The sequence below is a fragment of the Ursus americanus genome, chromosome 19 (assembly GCF_024610735.1).
Source record: "Ursus americanus isolate L20-20 chromosome 19, mUrsAme1.1.p, whole genome shotgun sequence".
Taxonomy (NCBI): Eukaryota; Metazoa; Chordata; class Mammalia; order Carnivora; family Ursidae; genus Ursus; species Ursus americanus.
The window spans coordinates 26,085,732-26,112,061 of NC_142145.1; the positions used below are offsets into that span (position 1 = coordinate 26,085,732).

At 37.0% G+C, this 26,330-nt stretch overlaps 1 protein-coding gene across 12 annotated transcripts in view; it reads left to right on the top strand.

The window, feature by feature from the left end:
• The window catches only part of PIAS2 (protein inhibitor of activated STAT 2), a 117,010-nt gene that overhangs the window by 20,809 nt on the left and 69,871 nt on the right, over window positions 1-26,330 (top strand). For 11 of the 12 annotated variants that reach the window (XM_087869840.1, XM_087869841.1, XM_087869842.1 and 8 more), the window contains 4 exons: window positions 5,935-6,409; window positions 17,872-17,956; window positions 25,678-25,728; window positions 25,855-25,945. In XM_087869840.1, coding sequence (XP_087725966.1) covers window positions 5,938-6,409; window positions 17,872-17,956; window positions 25,678-25,728; window positions 25,855-25,945 — 699 coding nt within the window. In that variant the 5' untranslated portion in view covers window positions 5,935-5,937. Of the gene's footprint in view, window positions 1-2,166; window positions 2,335-5,934; window positions 6,410-17,871; window positions 17,957-25,677; window positions 25,729-25,854; window positions 25,946-26,330 lie in introns of those variants that run through there. The other variant, XM_045790013.2, reaches the window with a different exon arrangement.

A 26,330-nucleotide genomic window follows, 5' to 3' on the forward strand; every position in this document is an offset into this window, starting at 1 on the left:
GTTTGTTCTCTATAGTTAAGAATCTTTCTTGGTTTGTCTCTCTCTCTTTTTCCCCCCTTTGCTCGTTTTGTTTTGTGTCTTAAATTCCACATATGAGGGAAATCATGGTATTTGTCTTTCTCTGACTGACTTATTTCACTTAGCAGAATACTCTGGATCTAGAACCATCTGCGTCATTGCAAATTCTACCCGATTTTTAACTGGACTCTTTTTTTTTTTTTTTTGCTATTGATTTTTATGAGTTCTTAAAATAGTTTGGATATTATCCCTTTATCTAGATACATGATTTGCAGATATTTTCTTCCATTGCACACTTGGCCTTTTCGTTTCGTTGATGGTTTCCTTTGTTTTGTGGAAGCTTTTTGGTTTGATGCAGTCCCACTTGGTATTTTTCTTGTTACTTTTGCTTGTGGTATCAGATTCAAAATAACATTGCCAAGGCCTATGTCAAGGAGCTTACCAGCCATGTTTTCTTCTAGGAGTTTTATGGTTTCAGTTCTTACGTTCAAGTCTTTCATCCATTTTGAGTTAATTTTTGTGTAAAGTGTAAGATAACTGTCCAGTTTCATTTTAGCATGTGGCTGTCCAATTTTCCCAGCATCGTTTTTTGAAGAGACCATTCACTTTCCATTGTATAGTCTTGGCTCCTTTGTTATGAATTAATTGACCATTTATGGTTGGGTTTATTTCTGGGTTCTCTGATCCTCCTGTTGATGTATATACTTTTTTATGCCAATATCTTACTTCTTTGATTACTGTGGCTTTGTAATATGGTTTGAAAACAGGAGTCTAGTGCCTCCAGCTTTTTTATACTTTCTCAGGATTGCTTTGACTGTTTGGGGTCTTTACCAAATGATTTTAAAGGAAATCCCACATATTGTATAATTTTATCTGTAAGTATTTCAGTATGCAACTATAAGCATAGAAATCATCTTAACTAAGTATTGGACAAGGTTTATGTTAAGCCATTTTAATTTTCATATTAAACTATGTTCGGGTACATTGAGGGCTTTTGTGTCTATTCTCACAGGAAACATTGATGAATTACAAAAAGACTTCCGTGGTTCATACTGGGAAATGAGAAGGAGTAAGAATAGGTGGCATACTAGGCCCCCAGTTTCATCAGGCTTTTACTTAAAATTTTGGTTGAATGAGTCTGACTTTCCTGCTGAAGTTTGGAAAACAGTAATATGCATATTTTAAAAATTTTGAGTTTGATTTTTTCATGTTTGTCTCCTAACATGTATTTAACTTCCTGACTTTTATTGTTTTGAACAGTTTAAGAAACAATTCCATCTTTTCCTTGAAGGCTTAGTAGAATTTATTCATTAAGCTGTTTGGGTAGATGTTTTTGGAAGTGGAGTGGGTAGAGATAATATATATCTTCTTGATCAGGTTGAGTAATTTATGTTTTTCTAGGAAATTAAGTTAGAATATAGTTGCATGTGTTGTTCTCTTTGTTTAAAGAAATTTGCCAAGTGTTTGTGGTCTTTAATGTTCTTTTTCTCATTCTCAAAACTTTTCTTTCCCTTTTTTGGACCTGATGTTACATACTTTTCTGTGTTTCGCTTTCTAATTCATGGTTTGTTTGTTTTTTATCTTTTAATTCTTTACTCTTTTTGAGGGGGTGTGTTTGTTACTTTTTTGCTTTTTGAACTAAATTGTAAATTTTGTATTGTGTAATAATAGAAGCATTTAGGGAGGTGTTTTCCCTAGCTTTGGCTTTATTTATAGATTTTGAAAAGTAGTATTCTCTTTATTGTTTCTCATAGTCGATTTTTCAATTTTGATTTCTTCAGCCTGAGAGTTAATTTAATCAATGTGTTGTAAGGAAGAGATCCACATATGGTCTCTCACGTAAAAGGGATTTAATTATAGGGAAAATGTGAACTCACAGGAATACAGTGCTAGGAACTGAGGCCTCCTGTGACCTCTTAAATGGGCAGTAGTTAGGAATTGGAGTATCTTTCTAATTTGTCACATAGTTTCTCTTATGGGTTGGTCAGTCCTTTGATGTATTGATTATATATTTGGTGGCTTTTCTTTATCCATTACTACTTATAAATGAAGATGTAAATTGTTTTAATATTCTAGTTGGGATAGGCAGTGTTAATAATGTGATCTATCGATTTCCCTCAGCAGTTCCTTTCCCTACCTCATATTATACATCCTAGCTGATGGAGTATCTGTCTACAAAGTTTGTGTTGATCTTTACCACAACTTCCAACCTATTAGAACTTCCCCAGATTCCGGACTGCTTGTGCAATTTCCACCTCATATTTAAGAGTTGAAGAGCAGTCTTGGGGAAATCTTTTTCCTCATTGGTTATTGCAGGTAACTATCATATTTACTTCCTTAATGAGGTTTTCTAAATGTAGCACTTTCAGCTTGCCTTTACTCCTATATGTGATGTTCCAATTATATGATGACCCAGCTTTAATATTTTAAATAATATTGTTACTTAAATTTGGTAAAGAAACAAGGTTGATTTAAAGTCCTCGTCTTTTTTTTTTTTAATGTTTTTTTTTTAATGTTTTATTTTTGAGAGAATGAGAACCCACACATGCGAACGCTAGCAGGGGGAGGGGCAGAGGGAGAAGCAGACTCCTTGCTGAGCAGGGAGCCCGATGCGGAACTTGATCCCAGGACCCTGGGATCATGACCTGAGCCGAAGGCAGATGCTTAAACCGACTGAGCCACCCAGGCACCCTAAAGTCCTAGTCTTAATTTATATTATCTTTTGTTTAGAAATCCAGATTGTTTATATATCTTTTTAAAAATCAGTCCTGCCAATGTATTTCTCTCTGGCTCATAGAATTTCCTTAAAATCAGTTAGCAGGCATTTATTGAGAAATTCTTTTATGTAGAGCATATAGCAGTTGTCACTGAAGTATTAGAAGGCAGACTTTGGAAGGCAGCAGGATGGACTGGATAAAGTCCACTTAGAAATAATTATACTAAAAGTTATATTAAAGATATAGACACTGGAGGTTGGTGAAATCCCTTTTTAGTAGTGTTCATAGCAGGCTCACCTTACCTGGTGACAGCTGAAATTTGGTTTAGACTGAGTTAAGGTGCTGCCTCTGTTTGCGTTTTAAAAGGAAGTGGGATCCAGCAAGGTTTGCCAAGAAAAACATAGTCCTAGAATTTGACTTAGTAAGCTTCCTCGAGAAGAGAGTATCTTAATAGTGAATGCTAAATAGAGGAGAATTTTGTTATTATGTGTTTTTGAATACAAATAGGATGACCTGAGGGATGAAGTGACTTTCAGTATCCTGAGTCTGGATGCCAGGACTTGACCTACACGTGACTGGTGATTGCTGTTGTGAAGTTTTCCACGGGGCATCGTGGGCTCACAGCTGCCCTTTCTCAGTGATACTTCATCTTCGCAGCATTTTGCAATAACAGAGACCATCCTTGTCTGCTGTCCTTTTCTTTACCCTTCCCCAAGCTGGGGGATTTCTTTTTGCTTCAGAGTGTCCTGATTCCGCATTCATGTTGTGAGCTGTTACCTCTTTCTTCCTTTTTGTTTGTATATTTACAATAGCTGATAGAGCCAGTGCATTGGCAAATCACTGGAAATAAGTGATATGAGACCTCCCAGAAATTCCATTTTGAGAGCCAAGCTTAGGGTGACTTTGTGTTCTTTTTTGTCATTTCTGTAAAACAAGTCTCCTTAAAACAAAGAATAATGTGAAAATAAGTAGAAGGAGGGAAGCAAAGTAATGAATTCTGAGTTAGATTTCTTTAGAAAATATCCCGGATGTATTGTATCTGTATGACTACCTTTGTTAGTGTTCTCATGATTTAATGTTGCTTACGCTACTGTAGTATAAGCCAACTTAATTGAAGTTTTGCGATTGGGGACTTTGGGAAAGATGCATTGTGTTCTTGCTTGGCAAGACTCTTGAGAAAGCTGTCATAGTCCTTTTTATACATGAAACCTTGAGTAAACTGTAACTGGACATAGGCCAAGAATTTTCTTGTCTTGCATCCTTGTTGTCCATAGCACTGGGTAAGATAGATAAAATCTTCATTTTAACACATGGAGGAAATGAAGCGAGTTGAAGTGTAATGACCATGCGTTGTGCTGGATGTTGCTATCAGAGTGTGATGTAGAGCTGCACTGTCCAGTGTGGTAGCTGCTGGCCACATGAGGCTCTTGAAGCACTTGAAATATGGTTGGTTAGGCTCTAAGTGTAAAATACACTGGATATTGAAGATTTGGTATTAAAAAATGTCTCATTGACACTTTTAAAACAATGGATTTTTAAAAATGATTTATTTATTTTAGAGAAAGAACAAGTGTGCATGCAATTGGGGGAAGTGGCAGAGGAAGAGGGAAAGAGAGAGAGAGAGAGTCTCAAGTAGACTCCTCACTGAATGAGGAGCCCAACATGGAGCTTGATCCCACAGCCCTGAAAATCACGACCTGAGATGAAACCCAAGAGTCAGACGCTTAACTGACTGAGCCATGCAGGCACCCCAGAAAAGATGGATTATTTTTAATCACAAAAATTGATTACATGTTGAAATAATACTTTTGATATATTGGATTAAATAAAGCATATTAAAATTTTAACTTATTTTAATGTAGCTTCTAGAAAATTTAGAATTAAATATGTGGTTCCCTTTTCTGTTGGACAGTGCTAGTTTAGTATAAAAAATGGTTGCTAGGATTACAACTTAATGGTCTCTGACTTGTATAATATGAAATAGAGAAACACAGTATATGAGAATTATGATACAGCTGTACATCCAGATTACTTTGATATATTTAAATTTGTTCGCTTTTTAGAAAACTAGCAAGTATTATTCCTGACTACTATTTAAAAGCCAATTAGAGTTTAAACCATTGCTTCTGGGCTATCAGTGAGACTGAAAAGTGCAGAACAGAGGATTTCTGTGAATCAGTGCCAGCTGTAGGTGTTCCCCTGCAGACCTACCTGGTTGGGAAGGAATCCCAGGTAGCTCTGGGGTGTGTAGCACTGAAGACGAGGGGTGGGCAAAGCTTCCTTAGTGTCAGTTCCAGGTCTTATTCTTCTTTCTGACTAGATGCAGTACAAGTAAATCTGACTCGTGTGATTTAACCTCCCAAGTTCTGAAAATCACCAAGTAGGTGGACTTAAGAGGCAGCAAGTAGTTAAAAGTATTTGCTAGATTTTGTTGAATAAATAGATGGTGAAATGTGAAGCAAGAACTGCATATACCTTGTCAAGAATAAGTCAGTAAGGTGGTGCGGAAAGAATCTTGCCCTTTAAGATTTACAACCAATCCTTTTCTTGCTCTTCAAAGGGCATTTTCTCATCAGCTGGGGATTTCACTTGTTTTAGAAGTATGCTAAATAAGATGTATGTAGCTTTTAGCTTTACTATTTAAAAATAACTTATTTTCTTATGTTGTCTGTTCCTTAATAATTTGATTTGGGGTGAAAACTTCATTGGGTTTTTGGATCACTATTTTGTCTTGATTTTGTAGATTTACTGTTTAGCATTGGAAGTTATGCATATAATTTTGCAAAAATCTAATTTTTTGTTTGGTTAATTTATGACGGTACTGTAACAAACATTACATTGTATGTTGATGGGGCTTAATTTTGAAAAGGAAATTTTCATTGGTTGTAAATTTCATAGTCCTAAAGCAAATAACGGGTTTATACTTGAGCATCAGCAGATAAATGATAGACTGTAGAGTATCAAAAATAAGAATACAGCAAACTGTAATTAATACCATAACTTGACTGTAACTTGGGCGGGCAGTGGCTCTATAAACAGGATCAATTCTAAGTGGTATGTGAAAGTGCTGGGTACTAGCGTATATCAGGTGATAAAATGCTGGAGAAATCGGATTTTACAGTATATTTTAGATGGGGTTTTTATATGCTGGGTGACTCTTGGCTTATGTGCCTTTTTTTTTTTTTTCCTTTCCTTTTAGAATATGGTTTCTAGCTTTAGGGTTTCTGAACTACAAGTGTTACTAGGCTTTGCTGGACGGAATAAAAGTGGACGCAAGCATGACCTCCTGATGAGGGCGTTGCATTTATTGAAGAGCGGCTGCAGCCCTGCGGTTCAGATTAAAATCCGAGAATTGTACAGACGTCGATACCCACGGACTCTTGAAGGACTTTCTGATTTATCCACAATCAAATCTTCAGTTTTCAATTTGGATGGTAGCTCATCACCTGTAGAGCCTGACTTGGCCGTGGCTGGAATCCACGCGCTGCCTTCCACCTCAGTTACACCGCACTCACCGTCCTCTCCTGTTGGTTCTGTGCTGCTTCAGGATACTAAGCCCACGTTTGAGATGCAGCAGCCATCTCCCCCAATTCCTCCTGTCCATCCTGATGTGCAGTTAAAAAACTTGCCGTTTTATGATGTCCTTGATGTTCTCATCAAGCCCACGAGTTTAGGTAAGTGTTAGAGAAGTTAGTTCCTTCCAGACGAGAGAATAACTAAAGCAAGAGGCGTTCAACTAGTGATTAATGATTTGCTGTTAATACTATAAAATTGAGACATTAATGCCAAATAAATGCCAGATAAAAAATATTGGCACCCATGACTGAAGTCTAGTATAGAACTGCTGATTCATCATACCAGCATTTTTGTGGCTTAGAACTCAAATTCTGTGTGTGTAGGAACAGGTACAAATACTGCTTGCTGTCTGATTTCTGTTTTGGTATTTTTACAGAGATTTAGTTTCTGTTTAACATAGTGTTAAAACTGCTCTCCTAAGAAATAAACCTTTTATACTTAATTTGGCACACGGAGTTTGACACGTGTGTTTAGCTTTTTTAATATCCATCAACTCCCCAGAAAGTTTAATACATTTTATCGTTACTAAAAGTTGATACATGGGACTTTAATAAATTCTTACTACTTGATGGCTTCTTTGCTGTAATGGTATGATTTCTTGTTGCCTAATGAAATTATTTACAGAGGTATTTGGATTTTTTGATGAAATAAATTGTTTAGGAAATGGCATTTCATAGTTAATTTGGGAGATTTTTTTCCCTCATCCTGGGAAAACTTTGTATTTCAAGTCATTTGAGAACTCTTAAATAGATCAATGTGTTTTCTTCCTTTTGTAGAGGATTATGCTGCCGTATATCTTGGTTGAGGCAGAAGGAAATTTTGAGGGGTAGGACTGGTTAATGGTGTCAGTATGGCCTGATTGATGGCAGGCCATGGTGGTGGTCCTGCTTTTCCCAGCCCCTTTCTCCTCGCTTTAAATGTTTTTATTTAGCAGTGCTTAGCCAGGCAGGTAGAGTAATGCATTTTATCCCTTCATTACATTCATTATGAAGTAAGGATTGTGTTCACGTTTTATTATTTGTACAAAGTTCTGTGAGTAGAATTATTACATCAAAGAGTAAGAATATTTTAATTTTAGACTCTTGATAACATTACTAAATTAGTTTCCAGAAGAGCTGAACCAGTTTACATTACACAAACAAAGTGAGAGAATGTCTTTCATTGCCTTTCTTCCTGCCTTTATTAGGTGTTATTAAAAACAAATCTTGGTGATTTTGACAGGTGAAAACTTGTATCTTGTTTAGATTTTTTATTTTTATTTTTTTTTTATTTATTTATTTTTTTTTAAGATTTTATTTATTTATGTGACAGAGAGACAGCCAGCGAGAGAGGGAACACAGCAGGGGGAGTGGGAGAGGAAGAAGCAGGCTCCCAGCGGAGGAGCCTGATGTGGGACTCGATCCCGGATCGCCAGGATCACGCCCTGAGCCGAAGGCAGACGCTTTAACGACTGCGCTACCCAGGCGCCCCAGATTTTTTATTTTTAAAATTAATAACCGGAGCAAACATTTTTAAATGTTTATTACCCAGTTGCCTTTCTTTTACGCTTTTACTTTCATCTTCTTTTTTTTTTTTTTTTAAAGATTTTATTTATTTATTTGACAGAGAGAGACAGCCAGCGAGAGAGGGAACACAAGCAGGGGGAGTGGGAGAGGAAGAAGCAGGCTCCTAGCAGAGGAGCCCGATGTGGGACTCGATCCCAGAACGCTAGGATCACGCCCTGAGCCGAAGGCAGACACTTAACGACTGTGCCACCCAGGCGCCCCATCTTTTTTTTTTTTAAACAAGTTCATTTATCTGGTTAAATTGGTTCCATAATTTTTTTTATTTTTCCCTTTGTGATGGTTTTTGGTTTACACCAGCAGACCATATCATGGCTCATTCCCATGTTTCTTTCTCAGCAGTTATTGCAAATTTGGGTTTTTTTTGTATGTATTTTGAGAAAGATTCAGACTGGTAATATGCTTAGGTGCCCCTGCCTCATGGGACTTGTCAGGAGTATGGCTAAGGTGAGGCTGGAGAAGGTGGGTGTAAGAGGGCCTATGGGGTTGTAGGTACAGTGGAAGGGACTGAAAGAGACCTGGTTGCGTGCCTGGAAAGGAGATGCAGCCATGTGTCTTCTTTACTCATTAGCATCAGTGGTGCACCAAGGGCTGAACTCTGGAGAGGCTTTCTGATTTTCTTTCCTGATTTCCCTGCTTAGTTCAAAAATAGAACTGGAGTTTTCTGCTTTTCTGTATTTCATAGTTTCTCTTTCATTGCCTCCATAAGGTTAAAGGAGAGTAGTAGGCTTTTTATAAGTTTATTAAAATAAAGCTTTCCTATCTCATTTCACTTAGATAAAATAATGCCAGAAGCGTTTTGTGTTGAAGAGTGGCTAAGAAAAACCTGCCTTTTGCTCATAGTTTAAATTAGAATCTAAGAGATAACCTATAACGTTAGGGCTTATGAAATAACTTTTTTTTACCCCTGAGCTAAAAACTATCCATACATATGCTTTTCAAGAGTCCTGCCTATCATTGTTTTTATGAATTTATAAACAGATTCTTGTTTTAAAACAATAAACATTTCTGTATCTTGCCTTCCCTAAGGAGAAAAAGAAAAGAATTTTCTTAATGTATGTAATCTTGTTATGTCAGATTGATAAAACAGTGATCTAAGAAATGCTCTTTTAGACTTGGAGGTAGAAAGTTAGAAAATCTGCATCAGCATGTAGTCATCCAAATGAAAGTGAAAAAAGTTTAATCATTTCCAGTAATGCCCTTTAATTGAAAACTTTCAGTGTCACAGTATCTAAGGCAATGTAATGACATCCAGAAGTTTCCTTAATTTTTATTAATTTGGTTTTATAATATTGAAAATATACATAAAAATAGATATTCTGGGGAAGTCCATTTATTTGGAATCCTGCTATGGAGAAATCTGTTCACATTTGGGGAATGAGAATTAAAAATCCTCAGGAGTCAGAAGAGGTATCAAATCCATATTTCACAACGCAGAGTAGTAACCACTATATGATCACAGCCCAGATCTGTATTTCAAAGCACGTATTCTTGACATCTGCAAGCCAGTCTGTGTATTCTTGATTTTAATATACAATTGATCAGATGATTTCTAAGCCATCAACATATTGTTAAGTAGGAATTAATTGACAACAGGAGAGAGACTAGAAGAGCCATGGTAGAAAAAAAGAGGCACAAGAGGTCAAAAAATGTAATTCCCAAACCTCTTGGTATATTGAAACGAATAACCCCTTAGTAGTGAGGGAGTCGCTGTTACAGCATGGCACATGTACTGAAGCTAAAAAAAGAACCCAACAAATAATGTATATATTCTATATATGGAGATACATTGTAATACAGTTTTGTAGTTTGGAATTATTTCTATTCAAAATGGTTAAAATAAAAATAATGTAGTATTTAAATGGCAGACTGTGGCATCTGGAAAACAAGAGTGTATATAATACTAAATGAGGTTCTCTATGGCTAAGGTCTTAGTATAACAAATGGGGAACCCCATAATTCAAAAACATACTAACAGAAATCTCTGTTCTCCCCCCTTAAGTAGCTATTCTGATTTGCCTTCACAGGCTGTCTTTTTCCTTCTTTTTTAAGACAACTTTTGAAGGTGAAACCCTTTGGGAATTTTCTGTTTAAGAAATTGGTCTATATTTAGTCTGTACAAAAGAATATGTATAAAACATTAAGGTATAAAAAACAGCAGTGAAATGAGCACTTGTGAAACCACTACCTAGTTTTGTTTTTTGTGTTTGTGTTGTTGTGTTTTTGTTTTTTTTAAGTTGGCTGTAGCATGGAGCTAGTGCAGGGCTTGAACTCAGGACCGTGAGATCGTTACCTGAGCTGAGATCAATTCAGATGCTTAACCGACCGAGCCACCCGGGTGTTCCCCCGCTGCCTAGTTTTTCAAAAAGGAACATTGCCAGTATCTTCAAGCCATCTCCTTGCCTTTTCTGAGTTAAATCACTATTCTGAATTTATGTTCCTCTCCTTTGCTTGTTTTACCATATATGTATTTTTAAAAAAGTAATGTTTAATTGATTTGTTTTTAAAATTTATTTGACGGTATATTCTCTATATTCTTTTGTGACTAGCTCTTGTTGTTCACTCTGTTTTATAAGCATTGTATGTTGATACATCTAGCTGTTTGGTATTTTGTGAAATACCTTCAGTGTATTTTGAGCCTTTAATTCCTTAAAACTTCTTCATTGTGCTTTTCCGATTAGAAAAGTAATTTATGCTAGTAATTGAAAATCAAACATCATAGAAATAGAACAGAAAGGGAAGGTCCCTCATAATGTCATATATTGCCCAGATAGAGTTGTATCAATAGCAAACTGTTTTGCTGCATGTGTCATGTCACCTTCTTTCTCTTCCTGTTCATTAAAAAAGCTGTTTCCAACTGCAGAGCCACTCTGCCACATTTCTAGTGAGAGAGGACACTGTTCTACTTTTATCTTCTGCCAGTAGCACCTCCCAGAGTTCTGCATCACGATAATCTTTCTTAACAGTGTTTCCTGGAAATATATTATAGATTTATGGGCTAAATAGATCCGTTATCTTGTATATGTAACATCACTTAACTAGTATTGATGGGCATTTTCAGTGATTTTCAGTTTTTTATTAATTTGAAAGTATTTTAGTATCCAGCATTGTAGCCACTATTCTTGCAGTTTTTTAGACATTGCTGCCATTAGCATTTTTGCATATGTGTTTCTGAATACTTGGGTGAGTGTTTATGAAGTATAATGCTTCTGTGAAGTTTAGGTCAAAGAGTATGAGTACTTAATATTTTGATATTCAGCTTTTGTTTCAGCAGTTGCTTCAGAAGCCTTGTGCCCATTTATAATCCAGCAGTGTATGAGTGTATTATTTTTTCTATACCCTCATCAGCATTGGTCTTTTATTATTGGTCTTTTAATTTTTAATCTAAAAGATGAGAAATTAATGAGGATCAACATCTTTTCATATTCTTAAATCCCTGAATATTAGGAAATACTCATTAAGCTTTTGGGTACAGTTAAACAGGTTTAAAGTGATGTGCATATTAATAGAAAGCCATTAAAATAGAACCTTACTCCTAAGGAGTTTGGATAAATTCAGACACTATACACATCATTTTTATTAACCCAGTTAACTAGTATATAGTGAGGATTTGATTTGGATATGGTCGTGTGGTCTAATTGTGAAGAAGCCAGAAGTATGAGATGGCCATTAGGAAATTTGTTATCTAGTTGGGGAAGTAGTGTTAACATGAGAGCCAAGTAGCAATGAGGTATGTACCTGTATGATGAAGAACTATAAATTGTGTATCTGAAACTCAAATATTGTATTGGCCTAAAGAATGGGGAAGTCAGTCAAGACTTCTTGGAGTAGGAGTGAGAGAGACATGAAGGAGCTTTGAAGTATGAATTTGTCTACTTTGAATTGATGGCATTTATAGGAGAGGAAATACCAAGAAAGGGGAGAACTGTGAGTAGTCACAGGAGTAGAAATGAAAGTGACATAGTTGTGAGACCTGATTGAGGAAACTGTTTTGAATAGAGTGTAAGACTTGGGGAGATACTGGAAGTGTAGGTTTGCTAGGGAAGAGGCATGGCCGTTGTTATGGAGACGTTTATAGGTAAGGGAGGTTAGACTAGGTTCATTCTGAAATAGGACGCTGCTGAGCATTTTTGAGCAGAGGGAGGGTGATGATAGTGATGCTAAGGGTGACCAGCTCCGCACTTGTATTCTGATGGGAGACGCAGAGAGGCACTGTTGCTGTTTTATTTGTACCAACCATAATAGTTCTGAGTAGGATGGTGGTAGTGAAAAGGGAGAAGAAGCAGTTGATAAGAAAATTTTAGAAAGCAGGACTTAATGACTAAGAGGATATGGAGGATGAAGAAGAGGACTGGGGTAAAGGAAATGAATGATTTCTAGTGATTGGAAAATGGGTAACTATTCTGTTTCAAAGTTCTGAATTAAAGTCACTGTTTTTATAAGCAGCATGAATCCTTAGTACTCTGCTCTTCCCACATGATCTTTGCAGCTGTTGTATAGGGAAAAAAGTCTTTTCATATTAAACATCACTGAGGATTATTAATATAGTGATGGTTTCGGTCTAGGTAAAATTCTTCCAAATGACTCAGGTTTCTGAGTGAATTTCATTAAATTAGAAAATTTTGGGTGTATATATAGGATTATCATTTAAAAAGTGTTCATATAAAGCAATGTTCAGTGATAACTATTTGTAAACTCTTTGGAATATAGAATCACTTAAGTGTTTATTGAAAGCATTCTGTATGCCTGTTCCAGTGTGTTAAGAAACGAGTTACCAAAAATGGGCTGATTTGCGAATATAGAACAGAACTTTTTATATTTATTTCTTCTATTATAACTGTATGAGAATATTATTTTTGTGTGTAATTTTATCTATACATGTTTGAGGGTTGTTTCCCTACTTTACTTTTGGTGCAGAGATATGCTGGGAAGAGGAACAAAGTCAGAATATTCTTTGATTGGCAGCACCGGTGTGGCTAGCCGACGGGTGACAGGGCAGCAGACAGCTCAGGACAGAGATTTCAGACGGCGCGGTCTAGTAAACTGATTCATTGTCGTGTTATGAGCCGTTTCATGTATAGATTAGCTAGACTGAGCCGTGACACCCACAAAACTGCCTATAAAACTTCTTGGTTTATCTCTTCCCTGAGTGAGCTGTTTTATAAGCTCCTGTTAACCTAGGCACTCATCGCTAGGAAGCATTCTTGACCAAATAGGAACCAGTTTATCAAAAGGTGTCCTTATAACTTTCTGTGGTGGGGGAGCTTGGGAAGTTTCCTATTTTACTAACAATAGTTAAAAGCGGTAGTTAACATTTTTAGGTTATGTTAAGATATTTTCTACCTGAATATCTTACCAAGAAAAAGTCATTATTATCAAATAGTTGGCAGAATGCATCTGTTGGACTGTAGTTCTTTTTTTTTTCCTTGAAATTTTAGTATCTTTAAAAGCAGACATTTTTGATTAGGACTTCTGGAACTGAAAACACATCACATATGTATAGTGCCATATTGTTTTCAGAATGCTTTCACGTATGTTATTGCATTCGATCCACAAAACAGTCTTTATTTTTAAATTAAAAAAATTTTTTTTGTGAGCTGTGGGGAGAGGGAGGGAGAGGTTTTTTTTTTTTTTTTTTTTTTTTAAGGATTTGATTTATTAGAGAGCACACGTGTGCCAGCACTAGCGGGGGGGGGGGGGAGGGCAGAGGAAGAAGCAGACTCCCTACTGAGCAGGGAGCCCCATGCAGGGCTCAATCCCAGGACCTCGGGATCATGACCTGAGCTCAAGGCAGATACTTAACCAACTGAGCCACGCAGGCACCCTGAGAGAGAATCTTAAGCAGACTCCGCTCTGAGTGCAGAGCCTGGTGAAGGACCTGATCTCATGATCCTGAGGTCATGACACCCACAAAACAGCCTTTAAAAGACGGATGAAGGGTGTCTGGGTGGCTCAGTCGGTTAAGCATCTGACTGTTGATTTAGGCTCAGGTCATGATTTCAGGGTCCTGAGATTGAGCCTTGCATCAGGCTCCATGCTTAGTGCAGAGTCTCCATGTCCCACCCTCCCACCCCCCACTGCTCTTGAGTGCATGCACGCTCTCTTTCTCTCTCAAATAAATAAAATCTTAAAAACAAGCAGATGAGCAAAATGTTATTCCCATTTTAATTGAGGAGTAAAGAAGGACTTGAAGATCTTATGTGAATTTCCTATCACTTGGGTAATAACCAGTAGGGCTAAGATGAGGATACAGGAATATTCGGGTCCAATTACGCTTAAAAAGGTAAAAAGAACCAATATCCACAAACCTAGAATAGTCATAAGTATTATGTCATATCAGCAGGCCTCATCAGTTAGTAATTATAAATGAAGCCAGACATAATGATAGAACTTGGAATTTCTAAGATTAATGCTAAAATTACTTCATGAAATTGTGGCATAGTTTTACTTATTGCTGTATAATATACCATCCCAGAGTACAGTGGTGTAAAACAACCATCTTACTATGTTTGTGGATTTCTCCTGTTAGGAACTGAAATTCCAACAGTGTGTGGATAGCTTGTCTCCACCCCAAGATGTCTGGGGTGTTAGCTGAGAAGATTTAGGGGCTGGGGGTGACTTGATGGCTACCCCAGATCATCTGAAGGCATCTTCAGTTGTGTGTGGTGTCTGTGCTACCTGTTGGCTTGGACTCAGCTTGGCTATTGGTTAGAGTACCTGTGTAAGGCTTTTTCCTCTGGTCTAATTTGGGCTTCTTTAGAGCATGAGAGCTGGGTCTCAAGAGAGTGACTCAGAGAGCAAGGGAAAAGTGCATGGTGCTTTTATTATCTAGCCTTGCAAGTTATATAGCATCGCTTATGCCATCAATTAAAGCAGTCACAAAGAACCATTCAAGTTCAAAGGGAGGGTGATAGAGAGAGACCCCACTGCTTCACTGAAACAATGCCAAGGTTATAAGAAGGGCATGATGGGAGATACTGTTGTAGCTGTCTTTGAAAAATAGAATCTACCTTATGGAGGATTGTTAAAAAAGGAAAGGGTTTGAATCAAGTCATGTCTGATTCATGTCCCTGAGTCATGGTCTTTTTCCTTTGTCATTTGCTGCTGTTAAGGTAAAAGTGTTCATGGGGTCCGTGTAGAATTGGTTTTCTGATCCCAAGTTGGAGACACTAATGGGAAGAAAATACAGTGCAAAACCTGCATCTTTCTGCTTTATATCCTGCCATTCCTTCTCCTGATCTGTATTAAAACGACAGTCTAGCTAATAGGTTTACCTCATGGCACATTTAGTGTGATTTTGTCTGCTGTTCTGTCATAAAATTGTCTTGTATAAAATTTATCAGTGTTAATACAAATTGGATTTTATTAGCATATGCACTGTTTTTTTGTTGCTGTAAGTTCCTGGTACACAGTGATGAAACATCCATTTTTTTTCATAGAAACAGGGTAGTTATGTGGTATTTAATATTTTGGACAGAAAATTTAGCATCAAATAATAAGTTCAAAACTGTGTCAGAAAAATAAAAGCCTCTGCAAAAATGTATTGAGATATAAACTGCTAACGTTAAGCTGCAAGTTCTGTAAATCGTACATAAATGTTGGCATATGCTGACTATGGAAGTCTTCCAGGTTCAATGCAAGTTTCATGGTATATAGATACTTTTCTGGGTGGGTTGACTCCAGTCACCCAGGCAAGGCCTCAGATACGCGTATTTACGCTGGGTGAATTGACCGAAGGTCCTGCGCCCAGCTTTGCAGTAGTAGATACCTGACATTTTTGGTGCACAAGGAATGAATCTGTCTCTGGGGAGATCTGTGTTAATCAACCTTATCAGAATGAAGCAAGAATCACAGCTCTTGGGCAGATAATTTCATTTATCTATCCTTTTTGCTATTGTCATATCTTTTCCTTCTTCCTGTCTTAAAAATCCTTCCTTTCAATGCCATTACTTTTGCTTTATTTTTATTTATTTTTAAAGATTTTATTTATTTACCTGAGAAAGAGAGTGAGAGAGAGCACAAGAGGGAGAGGGAGAAGCAGGATCCCTGCTGAACAGAGAGCCGAGCATGGGGATTGATCCCAGAACCCTGACACCATGACCTGAGCCGAAGGCAGACGCTTAACTGACTGAGCCACCCAGTTGCCCCACTTTTGCTTTAAATAGTTATCTTTTTAAAGAAATCATAAGAAAAAACAACATATCCTTTTACCTTTACCACTTATTTACTGTTCAGAGTGGTTTTCATTCCTGAAAATTGGTTTAGAATTTGGTATCATTTCTTTTTATCCTGACAATTTCCTTGTATGTTACTTGTATTACTTATTTGCTTTCAAAAATTCTCTTGGTCTTTGTTTATCTAAAAGTCTTTATTTAACCCTGTTTTTGAAAGGTATTGAATTTTCCAGTGACAGTTTTTTCCTTTCACCACTTTGAAGATGACTTTTGGCTTACATTGCCTTTATTCATATTGTTTTTCCCTTGTATGTAATGTTTCTTTTTCCCTGACTGCTCTTAAGATTTTATAGTCATCATTGGTTTGCAGTAGTTTGATTTTGATGTGACTAGTATCTTTCTTTGTATTTACTTTGCTTGAGCTTTGATCTGTAAGGGCTTCCCCCCGCCAATGAGTTAATCAGTGTTCTTTCACTATTTCTGAAACTTTTTTTTAAAAAATACCCTGTTTTCTGTTCTCCTTCTGGGACTCCATTTGTACCTATATTAGACAATTGGGGTTTCTGACTGGGTAGACTGAGTGCTAATACCATTAACTCTGATTGAAAATGCAGTGTGTTCACCTCTAATCTCAGAGGTTATTTAGTTTGACAGTTAAGAGGTCATTGGTGACCTTAACTGTGGTTAGAGAGTAGAAAGTGAAATCTGTACAAGAAAGAGTCGAGGAGTGAACAGGATTGAAGAAATGGAGGGACTTACTGCTGTGGCTGTGTGTTTGTGTTTTTTGCCCCATACTTCACGTTTGTGACCTAGCATTTTGTTCCATTTTTAGGCCTTCATCATAAACTGCATTCCTCTTTCTCCCCCCTTTTTTTTTTAAATGTTCTGGGAAAATATGTGCCACTTTAGGACATGATTTCTAGGCGCATAATTGCTATAATAAACTGTGCTTAAAGAAAAGTGTTTTACTCAAGGGGTTAATATTTTTCTTGATTTGGTGTCACTTGTGGATGGAAGGCCTCTGACATTGGATATTTAACTGGCATCTTGTTTATTTATTTTCATGTATCACGAAAACTGTGGCCAGTAACACACACAAGAGCCATTTTTGCCTTGTCAGTTGTTGCAGTACTTGTTAGGAAGCAAAAGTTCTCTATATTAGCTTTCGCTTTATTTTGTTTTAATGAGCACTAGAACATCATTGAATAATACATCAAGATAAATGTGTTATAAAGTTCTTTGTGAAGTAAATAGATTTCAATTTTTAATAACATAATTAAGGGTGACTTCATTAGGTAATTTTTTTAATTAGATAATCTATATACAAATAATTATGTATCTTCATTTGATCAACTTAGAAGTTTTAAGTTTAAAATTTTATCTTATATGAATGTTCTGTGTAGCTGAATATAAAGGGTTGAAAACAGAACACAACAAAGAAATAAACGAAAGATCACCTAAATCTAGTATAGAGTTCTGGGGGGTAGTTTTTGACTTCCTCAAGCTTTCATTTGATAATGCTATAGTCAAGATGAAATGTAATTTTGAACAGTTTTGTTATATTTTGACTATGTTATAATCAGCGTTTTAGAATAAAGACTAAATGCTTAAAATTGAGCCTATTTTACAGTGACTTTGCTTTCATGATTCCAAGATGACTGCAGTTTATTACTTCTTTATATTGGAGTATTTTAACCGTAAATATTTCAGAATTTGGCAGACTCTTGATCAGAAATGCATTGTTATTGCGCATGGTTACATCCTTGGATCTGTTATCTTTTGGATATTGGATATTGGAATGTTATCTTTTTTTTCCCTCCCCAGTTCAAAGCAGTATTCAACGATTTCAAGAGAAGTTTTTTATTTTTGCTCTGACACCTCAGCAAGTTAGAGAGATATGCATATCCAGGTAAGAGGAATGTTTGGAATATGTTTCTTCGTGAATATTGGTGTATTCGTTTGCTCGGGCAGCCGTTAAAAAGCACAGCAGACTGGCTGGCTTAAACAACAGAAATTTATTTTCTCAAAATTCAGGAGGCTTGAAGTCCAAGATTAAGGTGTCAACAGATTTGGTTTCTCCTGAGGCCTCTCCCCTTTGCTTGTAGAGGCTGCCTTCTCGCGTCACTTGTCCTTTCTTCTATGTGCCTGTGCATCCCTGGTGTCTTTCTCTTCGAGGACACCATTTGTACTGGGTGAGGGACCGACCCTTATGGCCTTATTGAACTGTAATTACCTCTTTAAAGTTCCCATCTTCACATATGTCAGATTGAGGGGTTAGGTCTTCAACCTGAATTTTGGGGAGACACAGTCTGTAACATTTGGACTGTTCCTTAAGCAAGCATTGACTAAAGTTAGCCAATTATTTACTAAATACTCTGTATTAGAAAACAGTTTTAACCTTTGACTGAAACCCCAGCTTATTTTTTTGAATTACATTTTGGCAGTAACTTTTTTAAATGAAAATTTTATTCCAAATATAGCAACATAAAAAAGAATTTGTGACAACAGCACAAAGATAGGATGTCCATAAACTTTATCATTCCCACTGAGGCATTTCAAGAGTTAAAGTAGACATCATGTTCTTATCCCAGAAAAATTATTAATAAACTGGCACTGTTCTGAGCTATGTGGTCACCTAGACCATAAAATTAGTAGAAATCTGAAAACGATTATGAAAAGTACTCTTAGCTTTGCCATTTAGAAAAATTGGAGAAACTTAAAATAGACACATTTATAAAGAGTAAATGAACTAAGATGTAAGAGGAAAGAAAAGGAAATATGTAGTATATACTTTTCCAATTAAAAAATAGTCATCTTTGGTGTTAATAATACGTATGTGACTTTTAAAAATTGCATTCTTAAAGATTTAGTATAAGAAAATGGAGGCTCTAGGAGGTTAAATGATTTTTCTGGGATTGTAGAGTTAAAAGTAGAAGAGTTGAGCAAATTAGAGGTTTTTTGCCTCCTTTCAGCTATTCATTTGAATGCTCATCTTCTCTGAGATGTTAATAATTTACAAAAATAAGGATTCTGCAGTTAAGTTTTGGAAATTCTGTGCTCAGGACAATTACATAAATTCTTTAAGATTGGACTTTTTAGTGTTTAATATCTTCATGTGCCTGATCAATCTCTTAAGATGGTGAATTCAAACTTACGGTTCTCACATCTCTTCAAAGCACAGTAACATCTTGAGGACGCTCTCTTTAGTGGAAGAGTCTGGGACAAAGTTTTAGATCTTTCACATATCACCTTTACTGATATATAGAGGGTGAGAGTGCTGTTGTCAAAATCTCAAATAATTGTTATGTTCTGACCCTGTAAAGTTTGCTCTCACAGAGTATTGCATAGATAGACTGCCTCTTCCACAGGCAGGGGAAAAGTGTTGAAAACTAGGATTAAAAAAAAAAAAAGACAGTACAAGGATTAGTGTAAAAGATCCAATATCCAAAATAATAGGAGTTTCAGAAAACAGAAAATTCAGAGGAGAAAATTATCGAAGAAGTAAAATGAATGTAGCTTGATGTGGTTCATTTTCACCAGGGGCAAGACATTGCAGTGGGTTTTTGTAAATTTGGAAGTACTCGCAATCTTGGGAATAGTAATAAACCAATTAACAAATAAATAGAATAAATTGAAAAATTTTAAATTGTATTTATATTATTAAAATTATATTTTATATCCAAAACCTTATCATCAATATTTTTTTTGTTACTCAGTGATGATCCCTTGCTTGAGATCGTTTACTGTGTATTAGATACAATTATATAATATTAGGTACATTATATAACATGGCCATTCTTGTTAGTGAACCAGCTCATATACATAAACTGATCTTGGCATTGCAAGGTGTCAGATGAAGAGATCCAATTTTAGTAACTACAAATAACTGATTTATAGGAGGATGAGATTACTATTAATGTTGGTGGTCTGGGAAAGCTTCAAGAGTGTTGCGTTGGTCTTTGAAGGAAGGGTCTTTGAGGGAAGGAGATTATTTAGAGTATGTTAGATTTAAAGATACAGATTTCAAGATACATTTTTAAGTGCCAAAAACAAGGCTTCAAATTGTGAATAGTATACTACCAGTTGCCCTAAAAAGGTATGTGTGTGTGTAATTTGCTTAAGTGTCTAAAATATGTGTGGACAAATATCAGCTGCCTCTGTACAGGGGTATTGGATAGCCAGGGCCAGAGTTGGGATAGTCTTTTCACTTTATGTCCTTTTTTGTATGTTTTTGAAGTTTGAACTATGTGAATTTATTAAGTAGTCCAAAAATGAGTGACTAAAATTTAAATCTCAACTAAACATTTTGATCATGTCTGGAGCTGGATGTTGTTGGTGGTGGTACAACAGTATGAGTATACTTGATGCCACAGAACTATACACTTAAAAATGGTTAACGTGATAAATTTTATGTATCTTATGTATAAAAATTAAAAACAAATAAAAAGCTATTTGTAATCCTCCTTCCAAAGAAAACAAGATAAATCACATACACATATAGACAAAGCCTAACCTTTTCAGAATCATGTAATTAAATAATACAAAATCAACTTCTTCCTGATAAGTGGAAGTGAAAGTTTGGTACCTGTTACCTAACTTCAATAATTATCAACATTTTGGCAGTCTGTATGTAACCCCCGCTTTTTCCCGACATATTTTTTAAAGATTTTACTTATTTATGAGAGAGAGAGAGCAGGCGCGCATAAGCAGGGGGGAAGAGCAGAGGAAGAAGCAGACTCCCCTCTGAGCAGGGAGCCAAGGACATGGGGCTGGATCCCAGGACCCCAGGATCATGACCTGAGCTAAAGGCAGACAGACCCTTAACTGAGCCACCCAGGCACCCCTTTCCTGAAATATTTTAAAGCAAATCACAAGCATCATATAATTTCAGCTAGAAATACCTCAAGATAGATCTCTAATTCTTAATATAATCATAGTAAAATTAGAATTCCTTAATATAAAACAATGACTAGGCTATATTCAGATTTTCTTAGTTGTTTCAGTGTTTATACATGGCCCGTGTAATTACTTTTGACTTCTTTATCTCCCAAGATTTTTAAAAACTTTACTTTGAAGTAATTATAGATTGATAGAAAAGTTATGAAAATAGATATACTCTTTACCCAGCTTCTCTTAATATTAACATCTTGCATAACCATAGTGCAATTACCAAAATGAAGAAATTAACCTTGGTATAATACTGTTAACCATGCTATAGGGTTTTAGTCAGATGTCACCAGTTTTTTTTTTTAATGCTAATGAACCTCTATTCCTAGATGGAATTCAAGATCCCAAATTACCTTTAATTGTTAGTGCCATGTTAGTCTTTTTCAGTCTGTGACAGTTTCATAACTTTTGATACTTCTGAAGAGTCCTGGCCAGGTATTTTATAAAATATTTTTCAATTTGGTTTTTCTGATATTTTGTCATGAAATTATGCATTTTTGGCAAAAATACCTCAAGTTACATGCTCTTCCTTAGTGTATCATGTTGGGCCACATAATATTGATACATTTAATTTTTGGCAGTTTCAACCTTGATCACTTGGGTAAGGTACTCTCTACTAGATTTTGGCATTTAAGTTGCTGTTTTTTCCTTTGTTAGTAATAAGTATCTTGGGGGAGATACTTTGAGACAAGGCACATATTCTGTTTCTCCAAATTTTTGCCCACTGATTTAGCATTCACTGATGGATCTTTCCTTCAGCAGTTACTTTGTCGTAAACACTCTTGTGTTCCAACGGTGTGATTTTCTGTTGTCCTTACTCTTTTTCACATTAGTTATTCTTTCATAAGGAAGAGCTGTCCCTTCTCCCCCGTTTACTTATTCAGCCGTTTACTTGTATCTGTGTAGGCTCTTGATTGCTCTGCATTTATAATGCAGTACTGTGATAATTTATGTTGTTCAAACTGGTCTACCTTTGGCCATTGGCTGATCTTTCAGGTTGGCTTCGGTGCCCTTTGGTACGTCTCCACCTGTTTCTGAGTACTGCTTTACTTTGTGGCACCACAGGGTGCTCTAGGTTCATTTCGTAAAATCTCTGCCCCAGTTCTGGAATTGATCACTTCTCTAAAGAGCTCTGTTTCTGCTCTTAGAATATTTCTTACCACTCTCTTTGACAAAAGCGGTTCATTGACTTTGTAGCATATTACACATGGCTGGATATGGATCCAGAGGTACTTCTTGTCGGTGTTGTTTAACTTCTATGCGTGGTTTTCACACTTTGCTGCATATTAGAATCACCTGAGGAGCTTTTAGGAATCTAAATACGCGTGTTTCGTTCATACCAATTCAGTTAGACTCTCTTAGGCTGGACCACAGTTTTTAAAGCTCCCCAGGTGTTTCTGGTGTTTAACAAATTTGAGAAGCACTGCGGGGCATCCAGCTTCTCCCCTGGCCTGTCGTGATAGTAAGGTCTGAATGAGGCTCGAATACATTCAGGTTCGGGTTGTTTTGTTCTTTTTATATTACATCTTGTGAAGATTGATCAGTGAGTTCAGCTCTCTTCTTGGTTTTAGCACTCCCCTTCCGTTTGCTACTACTGTTCCCCTAATCATGCTGTCTCAGCTTCTCACACTGACTTCTCTTACACGTTCCCAGGAATCAGTCTGTGATTCTCTTCTCACTACTGTGATGGTATTCATGAATTTGCTTTGTTATTTTTATATTGGTGGCTGCAAAATCTCCACTTCGCTCCAGAGTCCATATTCACTGTTCCTACTTCGATGACCCACAGGTACATCAAACACAGCACATTCAGAATTGAACTTGTGTTCCTCCCAAACTTGCTTGTTTATCTTTTATTCTTTCATTGATTCATTTAGTCTCACAGCATAGATTTATTGACTACCTATGATGATCCAGGCAGTGTTCCCGGCACCAGGGGTGCAAAGTTGAAAAAACAGACTGGCTTCAAGGAGATTTGTGCTTGGTATATTTCCTCCCACTACCCATTTCATTAATGGCATGGGGTCTGCCCAGACAGAGCCCTCTTTGTATTATCCCACACTTCATCCTCCACGTCCTGTCAGTTTGCTGTACTCCACTGATCCTTCTTTTATGTCTCTTTCACGATTTAAAACTTGAATGCAGCTCTGCACTTGAGGAAGCTAGCATGGTCTTTGGAGTGTGAATTGCACACCAGTTGCAGTGTGAATTCTGGCTCAACCACTTAGGCCTGTCTGTAAGCCCCTGGGTAAGTTACTAAAGCCTGGTGAATCTTACTTACCCAGCGTAACATAGGAAAAATAATCACCACCTCACTCAGTGGCTGGGGGCATTGAACGTCATCACTTGTTTTACCTCTTACCCTGGTGAGTAGCAGTTCCCCTGTTCCAAAACCTGGGCCCCACCCCAGGTGCTCCCCTTCCGTATCCTGCCTTCTGTATCTAGTCAGTCATTAATTCCGTCCATTTTTATGCCTAAATACCACTCAGTGATGTTTACATTTAAGTAGCCTTCGAGCCCTCATCTTTTGCAGATACAATTGCTTGGCAAACCTGAGGTATATTTTAGGGCCAGTTCTAGTCTTAGCTTTTCTGTGATGCCTTTCCGGATCTCCCCAAACACACACTTTGTCTCACTGTACTACTTACTTATTTTCTATTAAACTTTCAATGCATTTTTTTGACTCCTTGAATTTACGAACTTGATGACAACATCTTACTCTTTTTATGTTCTCAAAGCCTGTCGCAGTGCCTGACATATAGTAAATGCCTGCTTTATATCTGATGAATGAGATGAACATGTGAAAGTTCCCAGAACAGTGACTGGCAGAAATTGAATGTTAGAAGATCCTTACTCATTACTCCTCATGTTTGTGAAGATATATAACACATTGCATTTCCCAGTTTATGTTAATTTCCCTTACTGGCATAAAGTATCAATCCTTAGGCAAGCTATTTAAAACCCTTTATATTATTTTCCCATCTATCTTTCTAGTTATGTCTTTTGCTGTTGCTCTTTTTTCATATTATGTTTTCTAACCCAACAAGATTTTGTTAGGTATCTCTGATTGATCTTCACCCTTTCCTTTTGCTGAGAATCTGCGCTGGTGAATCCACTGTTAATGATGGAAGTGTGTCTAAGTAGAAATAGGCAGACCTGCTGCTGTGCAAACCTTACTTTCTAGTTTGGTTGGACTGTGATAATTGGGTTGAACTTTTAAGACAAAGTTAAACTTGTATCTCTTCTGTAGCACCTATTTTTCCTAATGTACTCTCACATTTGCCACATTTTAATTGTATATATATGTTATCTACTAGCATGAGACCTTTTGAAAGCAAATGTTGTGTCTTTATTTGTTGCTGAGCCAGCACACAGACTATGAAATAAATGGTTCTTGATTTACTTGAGGGGGATGATATGGGTTACTCACACAAGAGGTCAGTGTTGTCTAGGGTATGGGGATGTTTTGAATAGACATTTGAGAAGAGTGGAGGCTACTGTCGAGGGAAAGTAAAAGCAGAGTTAATAATAGCCGGCTGCTCATACTTGTTGGGCACATTATACATCCAGGCACTGTACATGTATTATTAACACATTAGTCATCACAGCAGCTCCATAATTTTCCATCTTTAATAGATGTAGAAACAGAGGCACAGACAGGTTAAGTCCATATGTCCAAGTTTGGGACTGTAGAACTCAAGCTGGTCACTGCGGTAACTGCCTTCCAGTGAACATAGTGAAACAGGAGAGTGGCCCAGTTAGAGCAAGGGGAGGGCAAATGTACTCTTAAAAAAGGACTGATTTCTCAGTACTCTTCTCTTTGACAGAGTCCAAGATTGATGATAATGGCTAAGGACAATATTTCTACACTGTAACGTGCATTCCTGTCACCTGGGGGTCTCGTTAAAGTGCAGGTTCTAATTTCGTAGGTCTGCAGTAGGGCCTGAGATTCTGCATTTCTGACAAGCTCCCAAACAGTCTCTATGCTGCTTCACTGTGGGCCCCATTTGGAGTGGCAAGGCTTTGGAAGGTTCAGTGCCAGAAGTACTTTATATGGGACTCTGTTAGGTTCTCGTGTAGAAATTCTGAAAGGTTCTGTGTCCTTAATTGGATACTTATTATAAAGTTGCCGTGGTACAGAAATGCTGAGGCCGGACAACATGGTCTAGGATTCTGGGCTCTACCAGAGCCAAATGATTGTCATTGAGCTTGTCATTTTGGTTCTATATTAGAACCACCTGCTGTAAAAACCAATGCTCAGTATGTATTCCAGATGAATAGTCTAGTGAATGGATCTTTATATTTTTAAAAAACCACATGATTAAAATGCTCAGCCAAGGTTAAGAACCATTATGAGCAAACAAATTAATTTAGTAAACTCTTTTAGAATCGAGGGTGCTTTTCATGTTAACCATATCTGTTGCCTATTGGAATAAATACTGCATCACGAAAGTTTCTGTGAATTGAAAATACCTTAACATTGCTGTGGAGACATGACTAAATGTTAAGTAAATGAGCGTTAGCATCACTGTAGCATTTTGATGAAGGTTTGTGCTCTTGGTAGGGTAGTATTCATCTTTAGGAATAAGAATAAAAATATTAATAATGCTTTTTTTCTGGTGAGAATGTTGCTGTGAATTCTCGTCGTGCCTTCTCAACCCAGTTTCTTTCTCTTTCCAACAGGGATTTTTTGCCAGGTGGTAGGAGAGATTATACAGTCCAGGTTCAGCTGAGGTGAGTTTGAAATTTTCTGTTAATTTTGTACTTGCTAACTATGTGCATATAGTCCTGAACTTGAAATATGTAAACATGTTTGGGTACGCTCTTTAAGAATAATTTGGTTTCTTTTCTTTAATGCAGACTTTGCCTGGCAGAGACAAGTTGCCCTCAAGAAGACAACTATCCCAATAGTCTATGTATAAAAGTAAATGGGAAGCTGTTTCCTTTGCCTGTAAGTTGGTTTTTATTTACCAGACTTGCATGTAAGTTTAGTCTAAATACTCACAAGGGGAGGAAACAGTGACAACTCCATACCAATGAGCAGTCTTACTATCCAGGTTAAATACTGTTTTCCACTAGAGGGATTCATGACTTCTTGGAGAAATGGCTGATTCCTGGTCTGGGGGAGATGGAAAAGGTGAGCCTGGAACATCTTGTGCCAGGAAGCAGAGGGGCTGTGAAAGACTCTTAGGATCATATCAAATGGCATAATAACAGGGCAGGACTTGCATATATAGGGCAGCGTGTTGTGGTAGTTGTCTGAATCAGCTGGGCCTCCTCCATGGATGAGATGGTAAAGGGCAGAGGCTGCTGGGAGCAACTGGACATGGAGATCA